This window comes from Coptis chinensis, chromosome 5, assembly GCF_015680905.1.
Source record: "Coptis chinensis isolate HL-2020 chromosome 5, ASM1568090v1, whole genome shotgun sequence".
Classification (NCBI taxonomy): Eukaryota; Viridiplantae; Streptophyta; class Magnoliopsida; order Ranunculales; family Ranunculaceae; genus Coptis; species Coptis chinensis.
This window is the reverse complement of record NC_141460.1, coordinates 51,620,007-51,643,891: the sequence shown is the minus strand read 5'-3', so window position 1 is coordinate 51,643,891 and position 23,885 is coordinate 51,620,007. Positions and strand designations below refer to the sequence as shown.

At 39.5% G+C, this 23,885-nt stretch overlaps 2 protein-coding genes across 17 annotated transcripts in view; both read left to right on the top strand.

The window, feature by feature from the left end:
- Positions 1-1,735: 1,735 nt before the first annotated feature.
- On the top strand, positions 1,736-2,143 carry LOC147497869 (uncharacterized). The gene has a single exon (XM_086563036.1). The coding sequence runs from the start codon at positions 1,736-1,738 to the stop codon at positions 2,141-2,143; it is 408 nt and encodes a 135-aa protein (XP_086419162.1).
- Positions 2,144-21,094: 18,951 nt separating this feature from the next.
- Positions 21,095-23,885, top strand: part of LOC147497868 (uncharacterized) — a 44,497-nt gene continuing 41,706 nt past the window's right edge. For 4 of the 16 annotated variants that reach the window (XR_015195284.1, XR_015195282.1, XM_086560176.1 and 1 more), the window contains exons 1-4: positions 21,096-21,223; positions 21,422-21,523; positions 21,630-21,694; positions 22,703-22,789. Coding sequence is in view for 4 of the 16 variants with exons in the window: in XM_086560176.1 (XP_086416302.1) it covers positions 21,634-21,694; positions 22,703-22,789 (148 nt within the window). In the remaining 12 variants the exon portion in view is untranslated. The other 12 variants (XR_015195289.1, XR_015195285.1, XR_015195286.1 and 9 more) reach the window with 11 other exon arrangements.

The window sequence follows — 23,885 nt, the reverse complement described above, 5'->3', positions numbered from 1 at the left end:
TGTCGGAGTGTGCAATTAGTTCAGTGTTGATAAGGATTGTGAGCAAGGTAGAGAGACCAGTGTATTTCCAGAGAAAAATAATGTTGGACGCCGAAACAAGGTATAGTAGGATTGAAAAGTATGCCTTGGTGCTGGTCTTCTCTGCACTCAAACTGAAACCTTACCTCGATGCTCATTTGGTGGTAGTGGTGACCAACTTGCCACTCAAGCAGGCACTGAGGGCATAGAAATCAGGGAGAATGTTGAAATGGGCGGTGCTGGTCAGTTCGTATGACATTGAGTAATAAGCCAAGACTGCGGAGAAGGCACAAGCAATGGCGGAATTCCTGGCTGAGTTTCCGGCCGAGGATCCCACCTGGGGTGAGGAGATGACCATGGAACCGGAGGCAGACCAAAACCACAACCCACTGGACCCTTGGGACATGCAAAATGGGTGGAGAGTCTTCGCAGACGGGTCTGCTACCGACACCGATAATGGCATCGGGGTGGTGCTGGTCACCCCAGAGAATACTCGCCTGGAGTTGTCGATGAAACTGGGTTTTGCAGCTTTAAACAACTAATCTGAGTATGAGGCAGTGATAGCAGGGATGGATTTGGCCAAGGATTTGGGGGTGCGAGAACTAACGGTATATTCAGATTCGAATTTGGTAATATGTCAAGCCAATGGAGGATTCGCGGCACGGTGTCTTAGGATGGTAAAGTACCTAGACGTATTGTGGAGAAAGGCAGGAGAATTTGAGAAAGTTAGTTTTGCTCACCTGGACTGGGGAGAGAACAGACACGCCGACGCATTGGCTTATGTTGCCGCAGTGCTCCCTAGAACAGAAGGTAGATCTATTGAAGTCAGGGTGTTAAGTCAACCAAGCACAATGGAGAACCAGGGGGTGTGTCTGACCACTGAGCAAGAGCAGGGATGGATGGAACCCATCAAGAGTTACCTATCGGGGGTAGATACAGGGGACAAAGGTGAAAGAAGGAGGATGGAACAGAGGCCAATGAGATACGTTTTGACAGACGGGGAGTTATATCTGTGGAGCGTCAGCGGACCACTTTTGAGATGCATGGGGCCGCAAAAAGCGCAAGAGGTGTTGGGAGAAATTCACGAAGGGGATTGTGGAAGCCACTCGGCAGGAAGGGCGACGACACACCGGTTACTATCGCAGGGGTACTTCTGGCCCCACATGAAGAAAGATGCGATTGAGTATGTCAAGAGGTGCCGAAAATGTCAGACCTTTGCGTCGCTGATACATTCACCTGCAGAACCGTTGCACAAGGTCTTTAGCTCGTGGCCATTCGCTATGTGGGTGTTGGATATCGTCGGGCCTCTGCCTATGGCCAGTGGCAAAAGGAGGTTTATGCTGGCTGCGATGGATTATTTTACGAAATGGGTTGAGGGTGTGGCTCTGTAGCAGGTGAAAGAGGAACATGTGAGAAAATTTTTGTGGGAGAATATAATATGCCGGTTTGGGCTACCACACACCATCATCGCGGAGAACGGTTTTCGAGTTCACGGGGAAGTGGAGCCTTCCTCCAAGCCTACAAAGTGAAGCAAGGTTTTTCAGCCCCTTACAATCCCGAGGGGAATGGACAGGAATAGTCTTCTAACAAAGTAATCATGGATAATTTAAAGAAAAAGCTGGAGGAGCGCAAGGGGTGCTGGGCAGATGAGTTAAACCATGTACTGTGGGCGTATCACACGACATCGCGGACATCTACAGAATAATCCCCGTTAGCGATGGCCTATGGAGTGGAGGCAGTGATACCGGTGGAAATGATGGCTCCAACGACTAGAACCAAGGCGGTAGAGACAGGGGTTGATGAGAAAATACTGGCTGAGGAACTGAACCTCACAGAGGAGAGGAGAGACACTGCGCGCATCAGATTAGAAGAGTATCACTGGAGGTTGCAGAGGCAGTATAACAAGCGGGTGAAGTTGCGGACATTTCATGTTGGAGACCGGGTACTTCGGAGGGTGACCCCAGCCACCAAGGAAGAGACAGACGGGAAGTTGGGACCTAACTGGGAGGGACCATACACCGTGGTGGAGGCAGGAATGTCCAGGACTTACAGGTTGCAGACACCCCAAGGGGAGAACATCAAGCGGCTGTGGAACATCAGAATGCTGAAGGAATTCCATGCGTAACTTTTGTTATGAGTGCTTTTAATTAAAGAAAATTGTATTTGCTTCATTCAAGCCTTGTAATGTTATTTTGAATTAGCTACTATGGTAATAAAAGCAATAGCCAATTTCCTCCATCTAATGAATGTGCGTCCGTTCATGTGTGTATTTGTCCAGGAGAAGCCGATAATGGGTTCCAACCTCAATACCGACCTCTTAGGAAACTTGGGGGCAAACTGAGTGGCCCGGGCATACTCAGCTACCCTTAACATATCCATGGCGAACTTGGGGGCACGCTGAGTGGCCCGGACATACTCAGCGGCCCTCAACATCTCCTTAGGCAACTTGCGGGCAAGCTGAGTGTCCCGGGCATACTCAGCTGCCCTCAACATCCACGCGTGGGGGCTGAGTTGCCCGGGCATACTCAGCGGCCCTCAACATCTCCTTAGGCAACTTGGGGGGCGAGTGGCCCGCGTGCCTCAGCTTGCCCTCAACAGTGGCGGGCAGTGGCCCGGGCATACTCAGAGCCCCTCAACATCTCCTTAGGCAATTGGGGGTGGGTGAGGGTGGCCCGGGCATACTCGCCGCCCCAACACCCTCCACCGCCAACTTGGGGGCATCTTTGAGTGGCCAGGGGCATGGGGCCCTCAACATCTCAGAGGGCAACTTGGGGCTATGAGTGGTGGGGCAAGAGCCCCTCAACATCTCCATAGTCGACGTGGGGGCAAGTTGAGTCTTGGGAGCAAGCAGGACGCGTATGGCAGGTGCCCAGGTGTAAATGCCACTGTGAAATAAGGCAATAAATAAACAAGGAGGGACGGCAACACATTACAAAAGATGAACACGTGGATTGCAATGAGTTTTCACCAAACATGAGTTAAACAAGAAGCAGAGACCCACCGCGGTTTGCTGGGACTACCCAGAAATCCAGACCCAGGGGTTGAAACAAAAAGTTGAATCATCAAAGATCAGATCTAAACTGGGTAATAGGCTAAGCCAACTGACAAAGAGAAATTTAAGTATGCTTCATTTCAGATCGCCCGAGGCGTCAGCTTGCAGGCCACCCTCCTCCACCGCTTCGATGGAATCGTCCACATCAATGGGAGACGAGGACACCCCAGGAGTGGCAATGGCTTCCGTCTCAAGAGCAGGGGAGATGGTCGCAGATTCGGTGGGAATCAAAGCAGGAGACGGGTTAGGGAGAAGACACCCAGCGGCAGTGAGAGCTTCCAGCTATTGGTTTAGTTCTCGGGCTATCTTCTTGGCGGCCAGGACCTTGAAGTGTTCAGTGGCGCCTTTCAGCGACTGCTCCAAGTCTGCCTGAGCGGCGGCCCTATCAGCTTCCCTCTGACTTTCCAACTGAGAGGCGATGCCGGCTACATAGTCCTTGTAGGCTTGCTCAGCGCGCTAGAGCTCCTTGTGATGTTTGAGGGCCGTGAGACGGGCATCATCTCTTACCTTCTCCAGTTGGGTACATTCCGCTTTCCACCCAGTTGGCCCGTGAATCTCAGCCTTCACAGATTCAAACGCGTCCAAGGTGTTGGTGAATCACATAACCCACGTCCAGGCTCAGCTGAATATACAGGCAAAGTTAGAGAAAAGTAAGCAATAAAGAAAGAAAGGAAAGGGATGGGGGACATACCCGTTCCCAGCCTGTGTAGATCGCCGCTCGGTGGGAGGCGAAGGAGCCAGAATCTCCATAAACTTGATCCCTAGGGAGGTGGCAACTGAAGAAGAGAGATGCAACCACCGCTGGATTATCCAGATCGGAGTCACGAGTGCTGACGTCGCGGTCTCTGACCTTGAATTGAGGATGCCAGATTTCTGCAGGCCCTATGGGCAGGGGACCAATGGGGACCGCCTCTTTGCCGACGACGGGCGAAGATGGCAGCGTAATGTTGGCCGAGGTAGAGGTAGAGCGGCAGGGGGGATAGTCTTGGCCTTCTTGGCGGGGAAGGCCCTTTGGTATTTGTGGTTGTTGGGTGCCTCGCCATCAGAATCGCTGTCCCACAGCTTGAGTTTGGTAACATCCATATTTTCAGAGGTGCCTGCTGGGGGGTCAAAATCGTCTTCCCAATCAGCTATGGAAGAATAAGACCTGGGGAGTGCAGTAGGGGGGATTGAGAAAGACCCAACTGAGGGCTTACGAGTCTGAGTGGCTGCAGCCTTCCGGGCGAGAGCTTGGCTATGGGAGATCTTTGTGGTATACCTGAAGGACTGATGAACTGGGGCGTTTGCTTTCTGTTTCTTGGGGAGAGACGGTTTGGGTTTCCTCTCTTTGGGCGGGGGCAGAAGGTATGGAAGGTCGCGGTATTTGCCAATGTCCTTAAGGGAAAGGTCTCGGAGAAGTGGACTCCCTTTGTCTGTGTCGATGTCGAGGACATCGCACTGGTTGACCCCTAGGTTGCGGAGTCTGGTGAAAATCCCAGAGGAAACACCAGTGTATATCTGGGAGTGGGAATCCGGGTTCCAACCTAAAAAGCAGAGGAAAATACATGTCAAGGAGATAACCATGCATGAAGCAAACAAAGCAATAGACTCCACTCACCGTGGCGGAGAAATTGGGAGTGCCTCAAGGACAGTTCAGGGGGAAGATCAGCAGAAAGGAAGTTCCCGGACACAAATAGGGAATAGTGATGCCAAACCTTGTCGGAAGTGGTGACGCGGATGACAAACGACTTCTTCTGCGGACGTACGCAGAAGGATTGATACCCCACACTCCCGAACTTGGTGCTTTTCCTGAAAAAATAATGGGAAGTGATGTCCTGAAGGAAAATCCACGGGGTATTCATGGTATTGTAATGATTGGCAGCGTACATGATTCGCCAAAAGTTGTCAATGCCATGACACGGTGGAATGTTAAAGTGGTTGCAGACTTCTACATCTAACAAAGATAAGGGAAAGAGGAGGCCAGCCGCTATTTGCCCCACGGTTGCTACCAAAAACCCAGGCCGCGGTGGTACTAGATGGGGAAAATGAGTGACCCCGGGCACGTGTTCTAAGACCATATCCTCAGGAATATTGTAGGCAACCTACACAGCGGCCAGATTGGGTCTGCGATAGTGAGATGGAGGGGGAGGTAGCGCGGAGGGTCTACCGGAAGTGGATGGGGCAGCAGCCCCACGGGTCGACTCAGTGGAAAGAGATTCTGGGTGGTCGGCGGAGTGGCTGAAAGATCCAGACTCTGCGGTGGATCTGACTGGTTGGGAGATCGGGGACCCAGACTTAGTAGATCCGATAGCGGAGGAGCTGCCAGACTCGGAGTCAGACATGGCACTGGAAAGGGATGAAAAAGACCATAATGAAGACGAGAGTAAGGGGAGGCACCTAATGAAGGAGGGAACGAATGGAAGGCAGAAGAAAAGAGAGGGGCATGAAAGAAAATGGAACTAAAAAGTGACCAACAAACTTACAATAGAAAGAAAAGAAGACTAAGGGATGTAGATGCAAACCTGAATAGGAAGGGCGATCGCCGTGTAGAGCGGGAGCGGGATGCAAGGGTAGCTTCACCGGTGGAAGTAGGATCAAAGCAAGGAGCTCGCTAGGAAGGAAACGAAAGAAAAATGGTGTGAGAAAAACGAAGAAGACAGCAAGCGAAAAGAAAGGTGAAAAGTCGGGAAGAGGGAGGGGTGCATAATAAGAGTGTTGGGCGGGAGATGATAAGTTAAGGGCAGAACAATAAAAGAGGCACGCATGTGGCAAGGAGGGCCATTCAAGGGCCAACGCGTGGCATTGCGAGAGTCGAGGAGGCAGGGCTAGTTGGGCATGCGCCGCAGGGCACGTGGCTAGGGAAGCGTGGCAAGGGCCCAGAGATCAAAGCAGGGGGAACCATGATTGTCAGAAAGGTTTGAATGATTGATGGGTGACTAGACAGTTCAGTAGTTTGATAGCTGGGGAGTCTCAGCCCACGAATCCTTGCAGATTCGCGGACTGAGAGGGGGCATTTGTATCAACCCCTTTTTGGATTACTGAGGTGGCATGTCTGCCAGCCCGGAGTAGGGTAAGGAAGGGGAGGCGCAAAGCATCGGATCGAGGCCGCAGATCTGTAAAGGTGGTTTGGCCGTACAGAAGCATGTGGGATCAGAGTGGTCAGAGTCAAAGAAGAAGAAACGTAAGGGAAAAGGAACGGGGAGTACTGTGGCAGGGCTGCGGAACCCTAAGGGGACATGTGTGTGGAGGTGGACTAGAGGATAAGGAAAGGATCAAGGGATAAGAGAAGGGGAGGGAGGATATAAAAAGGAACAGTTGGGAAGGAAAGAAAAGGGAGGAGAGAGGACCAAGACATAGGATCTTAGTGGTGAATATTTTTGTTCATACAAAAACTGTGCTAGAATAAAGTCCAACCTTTATAGCTGGAAGGGAGTTTGTCATCAAACCATGGAATAAATATATAGATCTACAAAAGAAACAAGTGAAAGCAATACCAATTTGGGCAAATCTGTATTATGTTCCTAAAACGTTATGGACTGGTGATGGGCTTAGCTATTTCTCTAGTCTCATTGGAAACCTTGTGTGTGTTGATGATGCAACAACAAATAAGACTAGATTGTCTTTTGCTAGGAGCTGTATTGAGGTAATTTCTACCACAAAACTACCAGAGGATCTAAGAATTGATATTGGAGAAACGGAATCAGTATGCATCAGAGTAGAATACCCATGGAAGCTATAGAAATGTGGCAAATGTGGAGACTTTGGGCATACTAAAAACAAATGCAGGAAAACTAAGATCAAATAGGTATGACAGCGAAAGTAGAAACAGAAAGAGAAGGAAATAGAAACTGGTATTGATGCTGAATGATGGACAAAGGTAACAAGGAGTGCAAGGGCAAAAACAGTGAGGGACCAGGAGAGACAAGTACTGCAGTGATTGAGATACCAACAACAAAAGAACATGAGGAGGAAGGGCAACATACAAAAAATCAAGAAGGTAGAAAATCTGATGAGGTGCCTATGGATTAAATCGTACATTGTCAGTTAGCAAGTTCCAATGCTTGGGAGAGGAAGAAGGCTCAGACTATGAGGAATCATCAAAGATCCTACTAGCCATAGATAAGTGAACAAAATGTAACTAGCTCAGAAGAACAAATGGAAAAAACTCTAACCCCAAAAAAGATCATTCAGACTAGAGCACAAAATAATAAAGAGAAATAACCAAATGAAGCTAGAGATGCGCAAGTATGCACTAAGATAACGAAAAATGGGAAGGAAGCCAAGGCTACAAGCCATAAGGAGAGGAAACAAAGACCTGGGCAGTAGTTCCAATCATGAAGTATTTAAATGGATATACAACCTTTTGGAGTGTGGAATGTGAGAGGACTAAATGATAAGGGTAGGGGAAAAGAGGTGAATAACCTTATAACATATAGCAAGATTTCTCTAATAGGACTAGTAGAAACAAGAGTAAAAAAAATAACAAGAAGATTGTCTTTAAAGCTATGGATTTGGAATGGCATTGGGAAAATAACTATGAGAAGCATCATAATGGAAGAATATGGGTTATGTGGGATCTAGGTAGAATATATGTCACAAAGCTTTTTTTCATGAACCAAATGATTCACATGAAGGTAACTATACTTCAGAGTAGTAGTTTTTTTTTTTTTTTTTGTTGCATCCTTTATATATGCATCTAATGAAAAACATATAAGAAGAGACCTATGAAGTGATATTGGTAGTATAGCATGTTCGATGAATGACCCATGTTCTTCGAGCCATCTGAAGTTGAAGAGTTCTAAGATTGTGTAAACAATGCAGGCATAGAGGACATGGTGTATATAGGATGCCAATACAAATGGTCTAATAAGGGTGCTTTACCAAACAGGAAGATGAGCCAGCTAGACTGGGTTTTGGTTAATGAGAAATGGTCAGACACATTGAGTAACACAATGACAGACTTTAAACCTGTAGAGGTATCAGACCCTCACAGTCTGAGTGTGATAAAAAGTACTATCAGAAGTGGCAAGAAGGTTTCACCTTTCAAGTTCTACAATTTTTGGGTTGATGATATCACACCATACAAGCTTATTGAGAACAACGGGCAACAGAAAGTTGAAGGTTACCCAATGTTTGTTTTCAGATGCTGAAGAAGGAGATTAAAGAATGGGCTAAAGGAAAAAACTCTAATATAGAACTAAGGATAGAAAAAACTAGGAAGAAGCTTGAACATACTAAGATGAAACTATAATGACAACCATCCAACTCGGCTCTAGCACATGAAGAAAGAGAGTTATCAACCCAACTTGCCAATTTGAAGAAGAATGAGCTAGACATGATAAGACAGAAGGCAAAAACAAATTGGCATAACTATGGAGATGATTGCACTAATTATTTTCATAAAGTGGTGAAAGAAAGGAAGGCAAAGAACTCTATCGGGGGTCTGATAAAAGCAGATAGGCAACACACCAAGTCTGAAGAAGAAGTACAAAAGGTGATAGAAGAATATTAGAAGATGATGTTAGGAACACTCCACAATAGATTATATAATGATAAATGTTACATTAGATAAATTTCAGAAGAATCCTTAACCCCGGACATAGGAAGCAAGTTTAATAGATCGGAGGAAGATATAACTGATAAAGAATTCATGGAGGCTCTCTTTTCTATAAGGCAAGATAAATCAGCAGGACCAAATGGGTATGGCTCATACTTTTTTAAGAAATTCTGGGACATCATCAAAGAACACTTTCTCAAGGCCATTAAGAACTTCTTTATGCCAGCAAGAATGCTCAAGGTAGTGAATGTAACAAATATAACCCTTGTGCCAAAGGCGGAGAACCCAAGCAGAGTGGAGGACTACAGACCCATCACTTGCTACAATGTGGTATATAAAACCATCTCGAAGACCCTCTCCAATAGGATGAAACAAGTCATTGCATCAATAACTTATGAGATCCAATGTGCTTTCATATTAGGAAGGCAAATACAGGATAACCTCCTCCTCACACATGAGCTCTTAAGGAATTATCAGAAGAAAGCTATATCACCAAGATGCACGATGAAAATTGACCTTCAGAAGGCTTATGACAATGTGCAATGGCAGGTTATTCTTGATATCCATTCTCAAACTGGGTTTTCCTCCTAGCCACATCAGATGGGTAGAAGGATGTATTACCACCCCTTCATACTCCATTACTATAAATAGCTAATCGGTTGGATACTTTCAAGGCAAGAAGGGCATAAGACAGGGGGACCCAATTTTCCCTTACTTGTTTGTAGTGCTCATGGAAGTCTTAGGTACTAAACTGGATAAGGGAAGATAAATGAAACTTTTCAACTTTCATCCAAAATATTTCAACCATATTGTAACTCACGTATGATTTGCATATGACCTTATGATCTTTTGTAGAGCCGAATTAGAATCTACTAAGGCCATCATGAATACTCTTGAAGGGTTCGAAGAGGTATTAGGACTAATAATGAATAACCACAAGAGCAACATTTTGGTGGGAGGTCGATCTATCATCTGAAGGAGTAGCAGACATAGCGCATGCTATTGGCATCAAACTGATAGTGCCACATGTCAAGTACTTGGGCATGCCATTAATTGCTTCTTGATTGGGGATAGGAGACTGCCAACCCCTTGTAGAAGCCGTGACAAGGAGAATTACATCCTGGAAATCGAAAACTTTATCATATGCTGGTAGGTTAGAGGTGATCAAATATGTTTTTATAAGCATGTAGATCTATTGGGCAAGGACATTGATTCTTCCTTTATCTATCACTAAAACACTATAAAATATGTGCACTACCTTTCTCTTGGTAGGATATGAAATGACTAAGAAGATACACTCAGTAAATGTAGATAGACTATGTAGAAGCAAAGAATGTGGGGGTCTCGGTATCATTAAACTGGATGATTGGAATAGTGTAGCTATATGTGGACTTATCTACAAAATAGTATAAGAAGAAAACAATCTATGGGTGAAGTGGATGTGGAAGAACAAAATAAAACATAGAAACTTCTAGACAATGACTATACCTCAAGACTGCTCATGGTCTTGGAGAAATAACTTTAGCATAAAGATAAAGCTTAGCAAATGATGAAGAAGAGAATCAAAGATGGAACTAAACATCATTATGGCATGAAATATGGGTGGAAAGTGTACCTTTAGCTAATGCAGTGAGTGGTTCTATCAAAGAAGCCTCAGGGATAATAGAGGATGCTATAGTGAGTATAATGTTGCAGAACAGGGAATTGAACTGTGACAATTTGAATATACCCACATAGATCAAGGGAAAAATGCAAATTAAAACATAGATATATGTGGAAGAGATGCAATAGATAAATGGATTTAGACTAAATCGAATGATAATGGAAACTATACTACAAACTCAACATACAATACAATCAGATGACCAGAAGTGAAAGTGGGATGGCATAAACTGGTTTGAAGTAAATAGACTCTCCCAAGACATAAATTGCTAATGTGGCAATTCATGTTAGGAGCCTTTCTTAACCAGTGTAAATTAATGCACATTAAGGTTTTGTAATCCTCTCGATGTATCCTTTGTGATACAAATGAGGAAAGTACGTGACATCTCTTCGTCAATTGCTAATTTTCAAAGAAGATATGGCAAGAGATAAAACGACTATTGGGCTTCAAAATAGTGGTGTTAGACTCCGTTGAGGAATGTAAATGGATAAATGCAACAACAAAACAAGGGAAGTACCTCGGGAAAATCCTTAAGACATCACTGGCAACCACCCCCTATTGGATATGGAGGGAGAGAAACAATAGGAGATTCAAAAAGAAGAAAAAGACAACCACAGAGGACCTTATTAAAGGCATCAAAGAGGATATTATAAGAGTTTCGCAAAGAAATGTGATGTCTATACCAAATACACCCAGACTACACGCACTCACCAGTTTGTTGGGTCTAGTGAGGTGTACACCTCTAATCCCACCTTTGTCACTTATCTGGGAACCACCTGGCCCAGGAGAATGGAAACTCAATAATGATGGAAATCTTAAGCTTGATAATGCGAGTTCGAGAGGAATCATAAGAGACAATGGAGAAGTCAGACTGTGCTTCTCAACAGCAGGAGGTAAGAAAGAGGTACTCAATCAGGAGCTTATGTGAATACTAAACGGGCTAAAGATATGCATCACAGAAGACTGCCAAAGGGTGAAAGTGGCTTTAGACTCAAAGAGGGTAGTATAGATTCTAAATAGGATGGAGCATCTACCTTGGACATAAGAGAATGAGGTCTTAGAGATTGGGCACTTATGGAACAGTTGCAACAAGTCAAGATAGTCCATGTATATAGGGAGGCCAATCAAGCTGCTGATTACTTAGCATCGTTACATGAAACTATGGGTGTGAACACTTTTATATTTCCTTTAGGAGGAATTGCTAAGAAAAATCATCCATGATGATAGAATAGGGAAAAGATATACTAGGAAGTGAAACCTAAGTGAATAGCTCAGACTATGAGAGAGATATCTCCCTGAAGACTTCATCTCTTTATTGTACTTGTAACCGATTGATATTTATTGAATAGGAAAACACCGCTTGCATTTTTGCTAAAAAATAAATTGTGAGGTGGTGAGGCTATGCTTAAAATTTCATGTGGTCAGACGACCCGATGGAGAGAAGGAAAATTATAGTAGCGTGGGGCAAAGTTTGTAACCCTTATGATGAGGGAGGACTTGAGTTTCAAATAATGAAGGAGGTTAATCTCGCATTACATATGACATTAATATGGCATATACTTACAAAAGACGATGCCTTTGCTCACTTCAATAGGAATAAGTTGATGCAGACTACTAGTTTGTTGCTGTCAAGTTATGGGCGTGTGCTTATTTTTCCTCTACAAATTACAGGCGGGCGCTTATGGTTCAAGTCAAAGCCCACGGGTTGCTCTATGCGGTCTTTTTCCTTATCTTTTAGTTGGTTGTTGACACATATCGTGTTACTATTGGTTTACTATTTTTATGATTAGTATAAATAATGGGTTTGTAATTAGGGTTCCTCAGAGAGTTGATGTTTATGATTTGAGAGATTCAATAAAATAAGAGTTGTCTTTTTATTTGTTTAATTCCATAGTAGATTTAATAACCTAAAGCTTCCGCCAGTTTAAATCTGCATAACTTGGTATCGGAGCACGAATCATTCCTAAGTAGAATCCAATTTTTCTTATTTTACTTTTATAGGTCAAGAGTCAGTTGATTTTTGGAAACTTGTTGCAGAAAATACTGTTCATTGAGGGTGTTGTTCACAAAAAAACACTGTTCACTGAAACAATGGTCAACATTACTGTTCACTGCACACGTTAATGTTAATGAGGGGGAAAATAAAGAAATCTCTAAGAATTTGGACAAAGGTTCGATCTTTCTAGGGTTTTTAGGTATTGGTCCTAGTTGATAATAGGAAATTAAGCATTAAGGACCAAATAATATGTAATTAGGGATTGGTCCTACTCCCTTTACTTGACCAGTTTGACCATAAGCTGAGTGTTACTTGACTCAAATCATCTGTTAAAAGTTAGTGTAATGTATGAAATGCCCATCAAATGGCAAACACATGTTTCTTAATATTTCCACATGTAATAATCTTACATATAATCCAACAGCTAATAGATTGTCTTCTTTATTCAACTTTGAAAAAGGTCAATCTAAACTTCTACAGCATAAGATAGAAAATCCCATTTCTTCTTCTCCAAATTGTATCTCAACCCAAATATTAAACCCCCACATGCAACAACCCAATCCATTTCTAGATTCTAACCCCAAATGTTAAACCACACCAAGTAACCACCTAATTCATTTTTATAACCCGTAAAAGCTCAACTAGATTTCTCTAACCTTGTTCTTACAGTACCAATTATTTATTTCCTACTCTCAGATATAGATTTATGCAATATATAGAGTACGGAATTATTCCACTCCTAAACTACCAAGACATAAAGAAATCAATTAATCAACACAAGGGAACAATGGTGAGAGCAATATTTATAGAGATAAATTTACACTATGAAACTAATTATATAAATTTATTTATAATAATTTAACTAAGCAATTGAATATGAATTGAATAAAATATAGAGAAGAATATGGAGAAGAGATTAGGGGGATTTGATTTCACTTAAATAACTTCCTAATATGCTAGTGTACTGTAGATTATTGCAATCATAACCAATTAAGATTAATTATGATCCCTAATTATTCATGGCAATCTCTGCCAACTAATAATTAGTATGTGAGGAAGTTCAACCCATTCTCATGGCGAATCAACTAACCTACTAGAGTGAACTCTTAAATGCAATTATTCTAACTAACACATCAAGTCTTCATCCAAGCTTCATCAAACCCCTCTAATGGAGGTTTAGCTAGATATCATTATACTATCATTAACATATGAATAATAAGAAAACATAATGAAGAACAATAACTTGACTTTTATTAATCTAATGAAAAATTATCAATGATTCAATAACTAAATTAAAAACAAGGTAATAAAACTAATTAATGGAGTCTAAGCTAATTTATTTTCTAATCTAGGTCTAGCTAATGAGTCTGCCTCCTTTCCTCCTTTCAAGAGGAGAAAGAGATCCCCAATTTTGTACATGGGCCTGGAGCCATGTTTTGGGTAGGAAAAACGAGCCCAAAACCCAATTTATTCAGTCCACAAAGGTCTTTTCAGCTAGATTTGATTTCAATAGACTTTTCATCCACTTGTGCTCCTCTGATTGGGTTAAAGTTTCGACCATTGGAAATCTCTTTCCAAGATGGTCGTTTTGACATAAAGTAGGCCCAATTCCGAGGTATGAGTCCAAAGATACGGGCTTCAGAAGTTCTGCTGACTTTTGTGCGCTGTTTCTGCCCGCGTTGACTTTTCAGCTTTGACCGGGGTTTAAAAAGGCTTTTTCTCCTTGAATCTTAGCCTTTAATCATAGAACTTCTTAGCAACCAACCCTTGCTCCTTTATCTCGCAAAAGTGACACCTTTTTGTACATAATTGACTCCAATGCCTGAAATACATAAAAGCACGTAATCAACATTAACTCTTATTTATTACTTGCATAATTGGTCTAAAAGTATTATTGTTAAGGGGTTAAAACTACAGTTTTAGGCTCTTATCAAAACACCCCCAAACAACATTTTGCTTGTCCTCAAGCAAATATGAGACATTAGAATAAGTGACCAAAAATGGAGTTCTAACTACTCTTGTTTCGCCGAGTGCGATTGCATTGACTATATGCAACAAGGCCTTAAACCACTAGGAATTCCCTAGTGGACGAGTTATAGCCTCGTGAGAGTTTTCCAGTGAAGATACTCACAAACTTCATCTATACTATAACGACTAAGAAATAAAACTATTGTTTCCTTATTTATGCCTCAATTATCTATACATCTTACTAGCAATTAATACATAATAATCAAGTCGAAATCTAAGCTAATATATGTATAATAATCAATCATCTACGAATAAACATATATATAATGAGTAATAATATGAAATGCACTAGCAGGTCCGCTTCTGAAAACTCAGAATAGCGTCCTTAAGTAGGTCCTCACATAAATGTCAAGACAAAAACCACTCTAATTTTTTTGCTCAAGTTTCGCTACTCTAGTATGCAGTGGGCACACTTTACCTTACAATCTCAATGACACATAAGGAAGCCGAAGTCAATCAAACACATTTGCCACTTACTATCACACTAACCTATTCCTAATTGAGCTAGAGGTCTTTATTAGGTGTTGCGGGGATTAGGTGATGGTTTAAGAATAAAGAAAATGGATATTCAAAAAGAACCAATCTGAGATAATAGAGTCTTCATATTATGTAACTAGAGCAAACCTTGTTTTTTACTTTGCTTCTACACTTTGTTTCCATCCTTAGCCATTTTTTTTTTTTTTTTTGGCTTTTGACTCATTTAATTATGTTTTTGGAGTTCTAACTTTTTATTTTCTTTTATTTTTCTTTTCTTTGGATGGAACTTTCTTTTCTTATTTGAAGCAACTAACAAATTTTTGGTTTCAAAGGTCTTTCTCTTTTCTAATCTTCATTTCATCTCTATTCTCAGACTCATTCAAAAATGGGTAGACTAATTTTTTATTTTTATTTTGTTTTGTATAAAAGGGTAAAAGATTTACGGTTTATGAAAGGTTAAAGAAAGGCTCAGAGGTGCGACTAGCGGAAAATAATTTCATAAGGTTTGAATTTCTGGCTATATCGATCCAAAAACGGCCTAAATTCTCGCTTAGGATATGGTATAATGATCAAGAAAGTGGACGTGTGATTTCTCTATTCGGAATTTACTTATCCCTTGTGTCATTTCTCAAATATTTCACTCATATAAGGCTTTAGGCTATATTCTCACTAGATTTGTAGAATAAGTACTCTAGCCTAGATTTCAGAAACTTACTGCCAAACAATCATAGATACTCATGCAATATCTTTATAGAAAGATGCAATTATTATTACCTACATATTAACTTAAATTTCTAAAAACTATTCAAATATAAGAGCTAACGTGAAATATCTAGACTATTATCATCATAGAGAAGGGAACAATACCATTATCTCAAAGTGCATAGTATAAATACTTTTTATTATTTTTTTATTTTCTAATTTTTATAAGATAAATAATACGTAATATATAACCTAATATGTACTTAAACATTTACAACGTGTTTCTATACCACCCCCACACAATTTGGGAGAAGGGGGTTCATGAAACAATTCAATAGCACAATTAAATTATGTAACTAACTAATTTTTATGATTTTTAATGTTTTATAAATAAAAGTGTGAAATTTACATCCTAAAAGTGCCTAATTTTTGCAAATGTTTCTATCCCACCCCCAAACAATTGAGCACTTTGTCCTCAAAGTGTAAAGAGAGAAGAAAAGAATTTACCATAGAAACGTGGTAAAAATTGGCAGTACTTGTAACAAAAATATTATAAAGGTAATATGATAGCATGAAGCACAATAAAACTGTTATGTACTAACTAACACAACTTCTACTGGAGTAAACATGACAGGAAAGATTTGAAATGAAATACTAAAATACGCCACCCGCAAACAAAATTTGAAAACTCTTTTGAAGTTTGAAAATTTTTGTGGCCTATACTCCATTAAGGTGGTATTTTACAAAAAAATTATATGGTATTTTAAGTTAGATTCCCCTAGATTGTGCACACCCCCAAACAAGCAAGAAACTGGGATGACACAAAATGGATGATGCGTGGTCAACTATAAACTAATAGTCGAAAGAGTTGGGGTCTAGCCATAAAAATATGATACTAAATGCACCTCTAAAAAAAAATAAAGTTGTATAATTAGAAGCAATCATGTAGAAGAATGAAAGAAAACTTATGCAACCCATCAAAGAACATACGCAAACCATCATGTTGTAGCTGTTTTAAAGAGTTAGAATGACCCAAAAGATGAATTAGTGATATTTCAGATGAGGAAAAGTAAGACAAACTAGGTTTCTCACTACACTCGATCAAAGCTTGGCTCTCAACTACAGGAATGGTGTACTCATGGGATTGTGTGCTAGGCAAACACTCTTCACCGTGAGGGTTGAAAAAATTATAGAGGGTCTCTAAGGCAATTGGCTCAAGTGCAAATTCGAGGTTCCGCTGAAACGGTGGGTGAATGGATGGCTTAGTTATGGTAAATGGTTGGATTTTACGAGGTGGTAACTCAGGTGGATGGTGGTCAGTTGGTGGTTCATTAGTTGGTGGATCCTCACACGCTCTTAAGAAATCATAGAAATCTTCATCTAGCTTAGTTGAATCCATAAAGTTGTGGTTCGTGACATTATTGTTAAGAAATTCTTCTATTTCGTCCATTGTTATTTCCTCATCTGCCAAACTAAATTTAGATTCACATTGCACTAAAGAAGTTACTTCCTCTTTTTCTTGCACATTAACTTGTACATGCCTTAGATTAGAATTGTTAATCTCTATGTCCTCACCCTCTTTCTCTAAAACACTATAAGTATCCTCAATGGCATCATTCGAATGTGTCGAGGAATCATCCAGCCGAGTGTGGTTAGCAAACACAAAGACCTGGACATGCTCAACAGGAGGGTCCATATTAAGAGAATGCCAATAGTTATCAAATTCTTATTTCGTCACACCTTTATAAATATCTTCTAAAGTGTCATCATTATATTCATTGTTAGATGGATCAGTGGGAGGTTCCTCAGAGGCATCGCTAAAATTTGAGTGGTCATCAAAAACTAGTCTTAAAGAGTCGTATGCAAGAATTTCCTCATCCAGGTGGGGTGTGGAGTCAACATAATGGTTAATGGGAGGATCTTGGGTAGGTAATGGTTCATGAAATTTAGGATAGGTCTTAACTAGGTCAAATGGTGTGGTTATGGGAATAGGTTGTTCTACTTGTGGGTCGATCTCTAGCAAGGTTGAAAGTTTTTTGTTAGGTGAGGGGATCATGGAAATCATCTGGGCTATGTTCTGAAGCATAGTTAGGTTCTGAAGCATAGTTTGAGAAATTCATTCTGGGAAGGGTAGTGAACTAGATGGGTGGGTAATTTTTGGTATGGTGGAAATGTCTTGTTGGTATGGTGTTTGATAGCCATAGTTATTAGCATTTGAGTGACTCTGGTTGATCTCGAATTGTGATGGGATAGGTTGAGGCTGAATAAATATGGGACATGAATGGGTAGTGTGGTCTGGATCTGAACAAATTGTGCACGAAAAAGTGTTTGGTTCGTTGTACACACTTATCACGGAACTAGAAGTAGACGACATTGGTTGACTCCATGTATAGTTTGGATGACTAGAAAACTCTTGATTGTATGGATTACTATGAATGTTTGAAAATTGTGGTTCATAATTATTATTATATCCTATAGTAGGCCCAAACTCTTAGTATGATGGGCACTGAGAAGCCCAATGGTAAGGACTACTACAGCATGAACATGGTGAAGGGTTTGCATAATAATCATATGATTGTTGGTCTACATATTGATATGCCATATTGGTTTTATAAATATATTATAGGATAATTAATATGCAAACAAAACTCTAACTATAAATTTCTAGATAGGCATGTACGTTGACGTTTACGATAAACAAGCCTGATTATACTAGAATTGAAACTCCTCTGACAAAAGAGGCGAGGAGTGGAAGAAGGAGTACCTGAATGCCTCCTTTCTATGTGTATGAATAGCATCTTGTATACGCAATCTCAATGTATTAAAGAAGTTAGAAACACCGAATAACTTGAAGAAATGGAAGTTTGAACTGACCAGTGAAAATTGGGCTGCTACAGAAGAGGGCGCGGGGTGCGCTCAAAATTTGCCTGTGAAGGGCGCAGGTCACGCTCGTGCCTGAGGCGATTTTCAGTGAGTTGAGCACGGGGGCGCTCAGAATTTGCCTGTGAAGGGTGCAGGTCGCGCTCGTGCCTGAGGCGATTTTCAAGGAGTTGAGTTGGGGGCATAATTTGCCTGACACTGGCGCGGGTCGCGCTCTTGCCTTTGGCAATGTCCAGTAAGTTTAACGTGCTCCAAAAAATTTGAAATTTTTACAGTAGTTCACTAAGACATCGATCAAGTATTCTGTAAAATGTCAGATCAATCGGAGCTTGTGAAACAGTTTGTGAAAGTCCTTCTACTACCCTTCAAAGTTTGTGAAACAGTTTTTGGACACAATACAAACAACTGAATGGTTAACCAATCAAAACAGAGCCAAAAATCGCCAAAATTTTACTGGAGACTCCTGACAGATCTTACATGTTTATGTAAAATGTTTAGAGCAATTGGAGTTCTATAAACCCTCCTTATCGGCTGGTGTTCTAGAAATTAAGTGTTTGCAAAACGACAGAAACACACTGAAAACAATCCACTAGTTAGGTGGTTAAAACAAATCCAAAACTTGTCAAATTTTTATTGAAAACTCTTGACTTATGATAGATCCTCCTGTAAAAAATTTAGAATTTTTAGAACTTCCTAAGTAACCTTACTCGACAGTTGTTCCCGACAGTTACGGTGTGGAAACTGAATTATAGCAGTGTAAAGATGGCAATAGTTCACTAGGTAACCCAACTAGGAAATATCTGAAAATATTCCAGTAAATCAACAACATATTAAATATTATGTCTGAAAATGTTTAGAATTTTTGAAAATTTAGAAATGCCTTTACCGCAGTATTCGTCACTATGATCCCGCAATCTTAAGGGAGCGCGGGCGCACTTTGTGCAAGGCAAAAGTGAGGGCGTGCGCCCCTGTGCTTAAAACAGTGAACAGTAACAAAAATATAATAAAAAAGAAAGAAAAATGAAAAGGGTGGGTGGGTTGAGAATGGGGATTGCCTTTTGGATTCAAGCAATTGAATTCTTGTCCTGAAAGAGTTTAAGATGGCAGCGGCGCCATTTACTCCCGGCAGCAGCGCCATTTGATCCCCAGCAGCAGCGCCATTTCATCCCCAGCAGCAGTGCCATTTGATAACCTGTAAAAACTCGACTAGATTACTCTAACTTTATTCTGACGGTATCAATTATTTATTTCCTACTCTCACATATATATTCATTCAATATATAGAGTATAGAATCGTTCCACTCTTAATCTATCTAGACTTAAATGAATTCAATTAATCAAACACAAGGAAACAATGGTGAGAACAATGAGAGTAGTGTTGTGATTTATTTAAACTAAAACTAATTTAACTAAGCAATTAAAATGTGAATTTAATGAATTGGAAGAACATAGAGGGGGAAAATTCCACCATGCAATTCGATTGGCTATTAGTTAGTCATCGAATCGAATATTGATCCCTAGTGAATATCAAGTCCTCTCGAATCAAGGTTCCACTAGCATGAGAGTTTAGCTCCACCACAAATCTCTTTGATGGTGGCTCTAAACTCTAGTTCATCATTATGAGGTTTATCTCTAAACACTCATAATAATGAACTTGAAATTATATTCTATATAACAACTATTCTAACAAGCAATCATCCTCACATGACTTCTTTAACCTCCTCTAATGGAGTTTTTAGCCTAGTTTCATTGGATTTATTGACAATAAATAATAATAGAAAGACATAATTAAATTAAACTAAACTTGATTAAAATAAACTTGAAATAAACTTGATTAAACGAATAGAACAATAGTCTAAGAATCAAATGAATTAAAATTGAAATTAAAACTAATGTAGAACTAAGATTATGAATAACTAATTATAAATTTAAGAAAAACTAAATCTATGAATCAAATATTGAATTAGAAACTAAAACTTGAAATACAAACTAATTATTGATTTTAAAAACTAAATCTTGTTCTAAACACTAATTAGATTAATCTATAAAAACTAATTTAATGCAATAAAACTAGATCTAAACTAAATTATTTCAATCTAAACTAATTAAAAAACTAACTAAAAACTAATTTACTTCAAATACTAACTTGACAATAGAGAATTAGGGGAATTCGATTCCACCTTGATTCGACTTAATCAACTAACAAATAAATGTTGTAATCTAATTGTCAATGCTTTAGCATAACAAATGGTATTCTAATTCCTAATTATCACTACAACAGAAGGGATCTATTGTAGCGCACCCTTTTGCCGTGCCTAAAAAATGTTGCTAAAATGGGTCTTTTGCAACACCTTTAAGTGCTGCGAAATGTTTGTCGTCTTATCTTACCCAACTCACTTGGAACTATTTGTTGAGACGTCAATGGCGTGGCAAATGTTCACAATTAAATATTTCTCAAAATCAAAAAAATATTTTTTTTTGAAGAAATTTATTATTTACAACGCTGGAGATGCTACTACAGTGTACGCACTCTGTTGCAACATCTCTACTGTTGTAATTGATTTTTATGACTATTAAAAATTTATTAAGAATGACTGTGTTGCAATGCTATTGGCGTGGCTATTGGCTAATGGGTGTTTCCTGGGCGGGTACTTCTTTTTCACACGAAAAGTTTGTCGCAGGGCTAGTTTTAACTTTTAAGTCCAAGCACTTTTAACTAAAACTAAAAAAGACTTAAAGTTGGCACTTTTGACTAAAACTAATCAGTAGCAATTTCATCTTTTTCAACCGCACCCACCATAACCATTATCTTTTCCACCATCGAAGCTTCAACCTTCTCTGCTTTCTTCATTAAATACCATTGCAGTTAAGGTAAGCTAGCAATTTCTTTTCTTTTCTCAGACGAAAGATTATGTTAAAAAGTTGATTTTGATATACTGCCATCTCTTTTGATTTTGATTTTTAGTTTTGGTAATCCTCAACAAAGAAGAAAGCTTTGACTTTTAGTTAATCTATTATTATTCTTTTTGGGATTTATTGATTAAAGCTGTGTTTTTAATTGTTCGACAGTTGACAAATAAATTGTTCTTTTACCTTTGTTTTCAATTGAGAAAATTGGTAACGCCAATTTTCATCAACTAGTCCTCCACTTCCGCAACTCCATTCAACAAAGTGAATGTTCCATCTCAAAACCTATCTTCTTAGATGTTAAATAAAATCCGTAGATAGAGTTTGCTTTCTAAATCTCAGTGTTTATTTTCTTGTGTCTTCTTTACAGTTCAATGGCGCCAATCCAATCACTGGTTGCTAGAAAAAGATTGAAATCAGTGATGACCAGAAGCTGTAAGTTAATCTATCCATTTGTTGATTTACCGATGCAATTAGTAGCTTTTGCAATTTTATCTTCAATTATCTATTGTTCGTTGATGGTTGGTTTTTATGTTTGCGTAAATCCTATTGTTTATTGGGCATTTCTTGTGTCAACTATCCATGGTTAACTTTCAGAAGGTTTATAGGGCATTAGCTTAGTTGTCTGTTTAATTGTTTTGCATATTCTTGGTAATTTTGAGTATAGGTTTGAGTTCTCCCTGAGTTTTACATTTTTAGTAGCTAGCTAGGTAGTTGAAATGGAACTCCAGGCCAATTCAGGTTTGTCATTTTACTCTTCCTAATGATAAATTACCTCTTCCTTTCAACTATTGAGTCAAAGGGCTACCTTCATCGACTAATACATCCTCTATTTCTATTAGGGATGTCATTCGGGTAAACTAGCAATTATATTTTTCTTTTTGTGCTGGTTTTCGATATATTTTTTTGAATTGAAGAATAGTTATATCAAATGTTTGCACCCACCCTTATCATATCATTTAGTGATATTCTCAGTAGAATCGGTGAGGTATTGGGTGTTAAAATCTTCTGCTTCATAATACCTTTTTGTAATCAATCACAAATAAAATTAATATCCATATTGCTTGTGATACTCTCTTTCCCTTGAATAATTAGTCCAAAATGTGAGGGACATTTATTTTTTGTCTTCTTAGTTGATTTGTAGGAGAATGATCTTCTTGTTGTACTTTCAAATCCATCATGGTGGATGGGGATTAGTTAATATCAGGTGAGTGACTAATGACTAGTTACCGTGGTCTTTATCATGCTCATAGCATAAGTTCTAATCTGATGGATTTCTAGATGATTTAGTTCTTCCATCATTCTTGTTGTTGCTTCTATATACCTTCCTCAATTGATTTATTGTTCTAATACCAACTTTTTTGTGATTTATTCGAAGAGAAGGTTTCTTTTTGTAGTTTGTCCAAATTTAATGAAAGTTACTCGTGTGATTGTTCTTCCTAGGGAAGGTGATGACACACTACACCATTTGGAGGTCTTTTTTCTCTCGATTTGTTGCCACGAGCTATTTAAAATATTGCAATGAGCTATGTAAGTTGCCTCCATTGACCATTATGTTATGTTGTCGTCATTTTGGTTCTTAGACTTATTGTAGTCTCTATGCTTGCCTTGTTACAGCCTAATGAACAAGTTGCAGGCCTAAGCTAATGCAACTCTAGATTAAGATCGAGTAGTCTCTGATGCCGTATAGGTATGACTTTTATCTGTTTTGTATACGGGGAATGGAAAATGAATTTCTTTACTCCACATGAGCTTCAGTAGATAATATTGCATTTAGTAGTTCCCTGTTAAATATTTTATGGACCATACCATGTTTAGAAACACAATTAGAAATTTGTTTCTCATCAGATTCTATTCGAAGAAAAGGAAAAAGATGTCAACTTCTCACCCTGAGTCTGTAATTAAGCAAAAGAATGATTCAAGTGTTAGTAAGATCTCATTTAAGTGTTGTTAGGGACTTCTCAACTTGGGAAAGATTCAAGTTTTGTAACTAAGTGAAGAATGATTCAAGTGTAGTTGGATGTCCTTGCTACTATAGATTGTCTTGTAGATTTCTTCTTATATCTTTTGGTTAGCAAGTATGCATTGCATGCTACCATGTGGAGATTTTATGCCTAGTTCACTAGTTCATAGCTTGGTTTAGGGGAATATTAAGGACTCAAAATACAGTACAAATAAATTTATACAAGTACATACTAGGCATTATTTACAATATCTTTTTTGACGGGGTTAGTGTGTACTAGCTACAAATGTGATGGCCTTCAAGTAATACATGCTTATCTTATCATCCATAGGACATCTATGTTTCTGTGCGAGGTACTTGTGTTTTGTTATTTGCTTGCTTGTTTCAAGATGGAGGTTTGATACAATTATAAGTAAATATTATTAATCTCCACATATGAAAATTTTCAATCAAGAACGTATAATATGGGTTGATGAAGCAGGCAGATTACAAATGCTTCTTGTTCTTCATTGTTTCTACCTCTTACCCATTATTTTATCTTGTTCAATTCAAACTCTATTGGTAGAGTAACGCTGGGCATAAATATAGTCAAGCCATGATGCTGTTGAGGTCAATGTTCTCATGCAATCTTCTCAATTTTTTTGTATATATCCAGCCTAATAC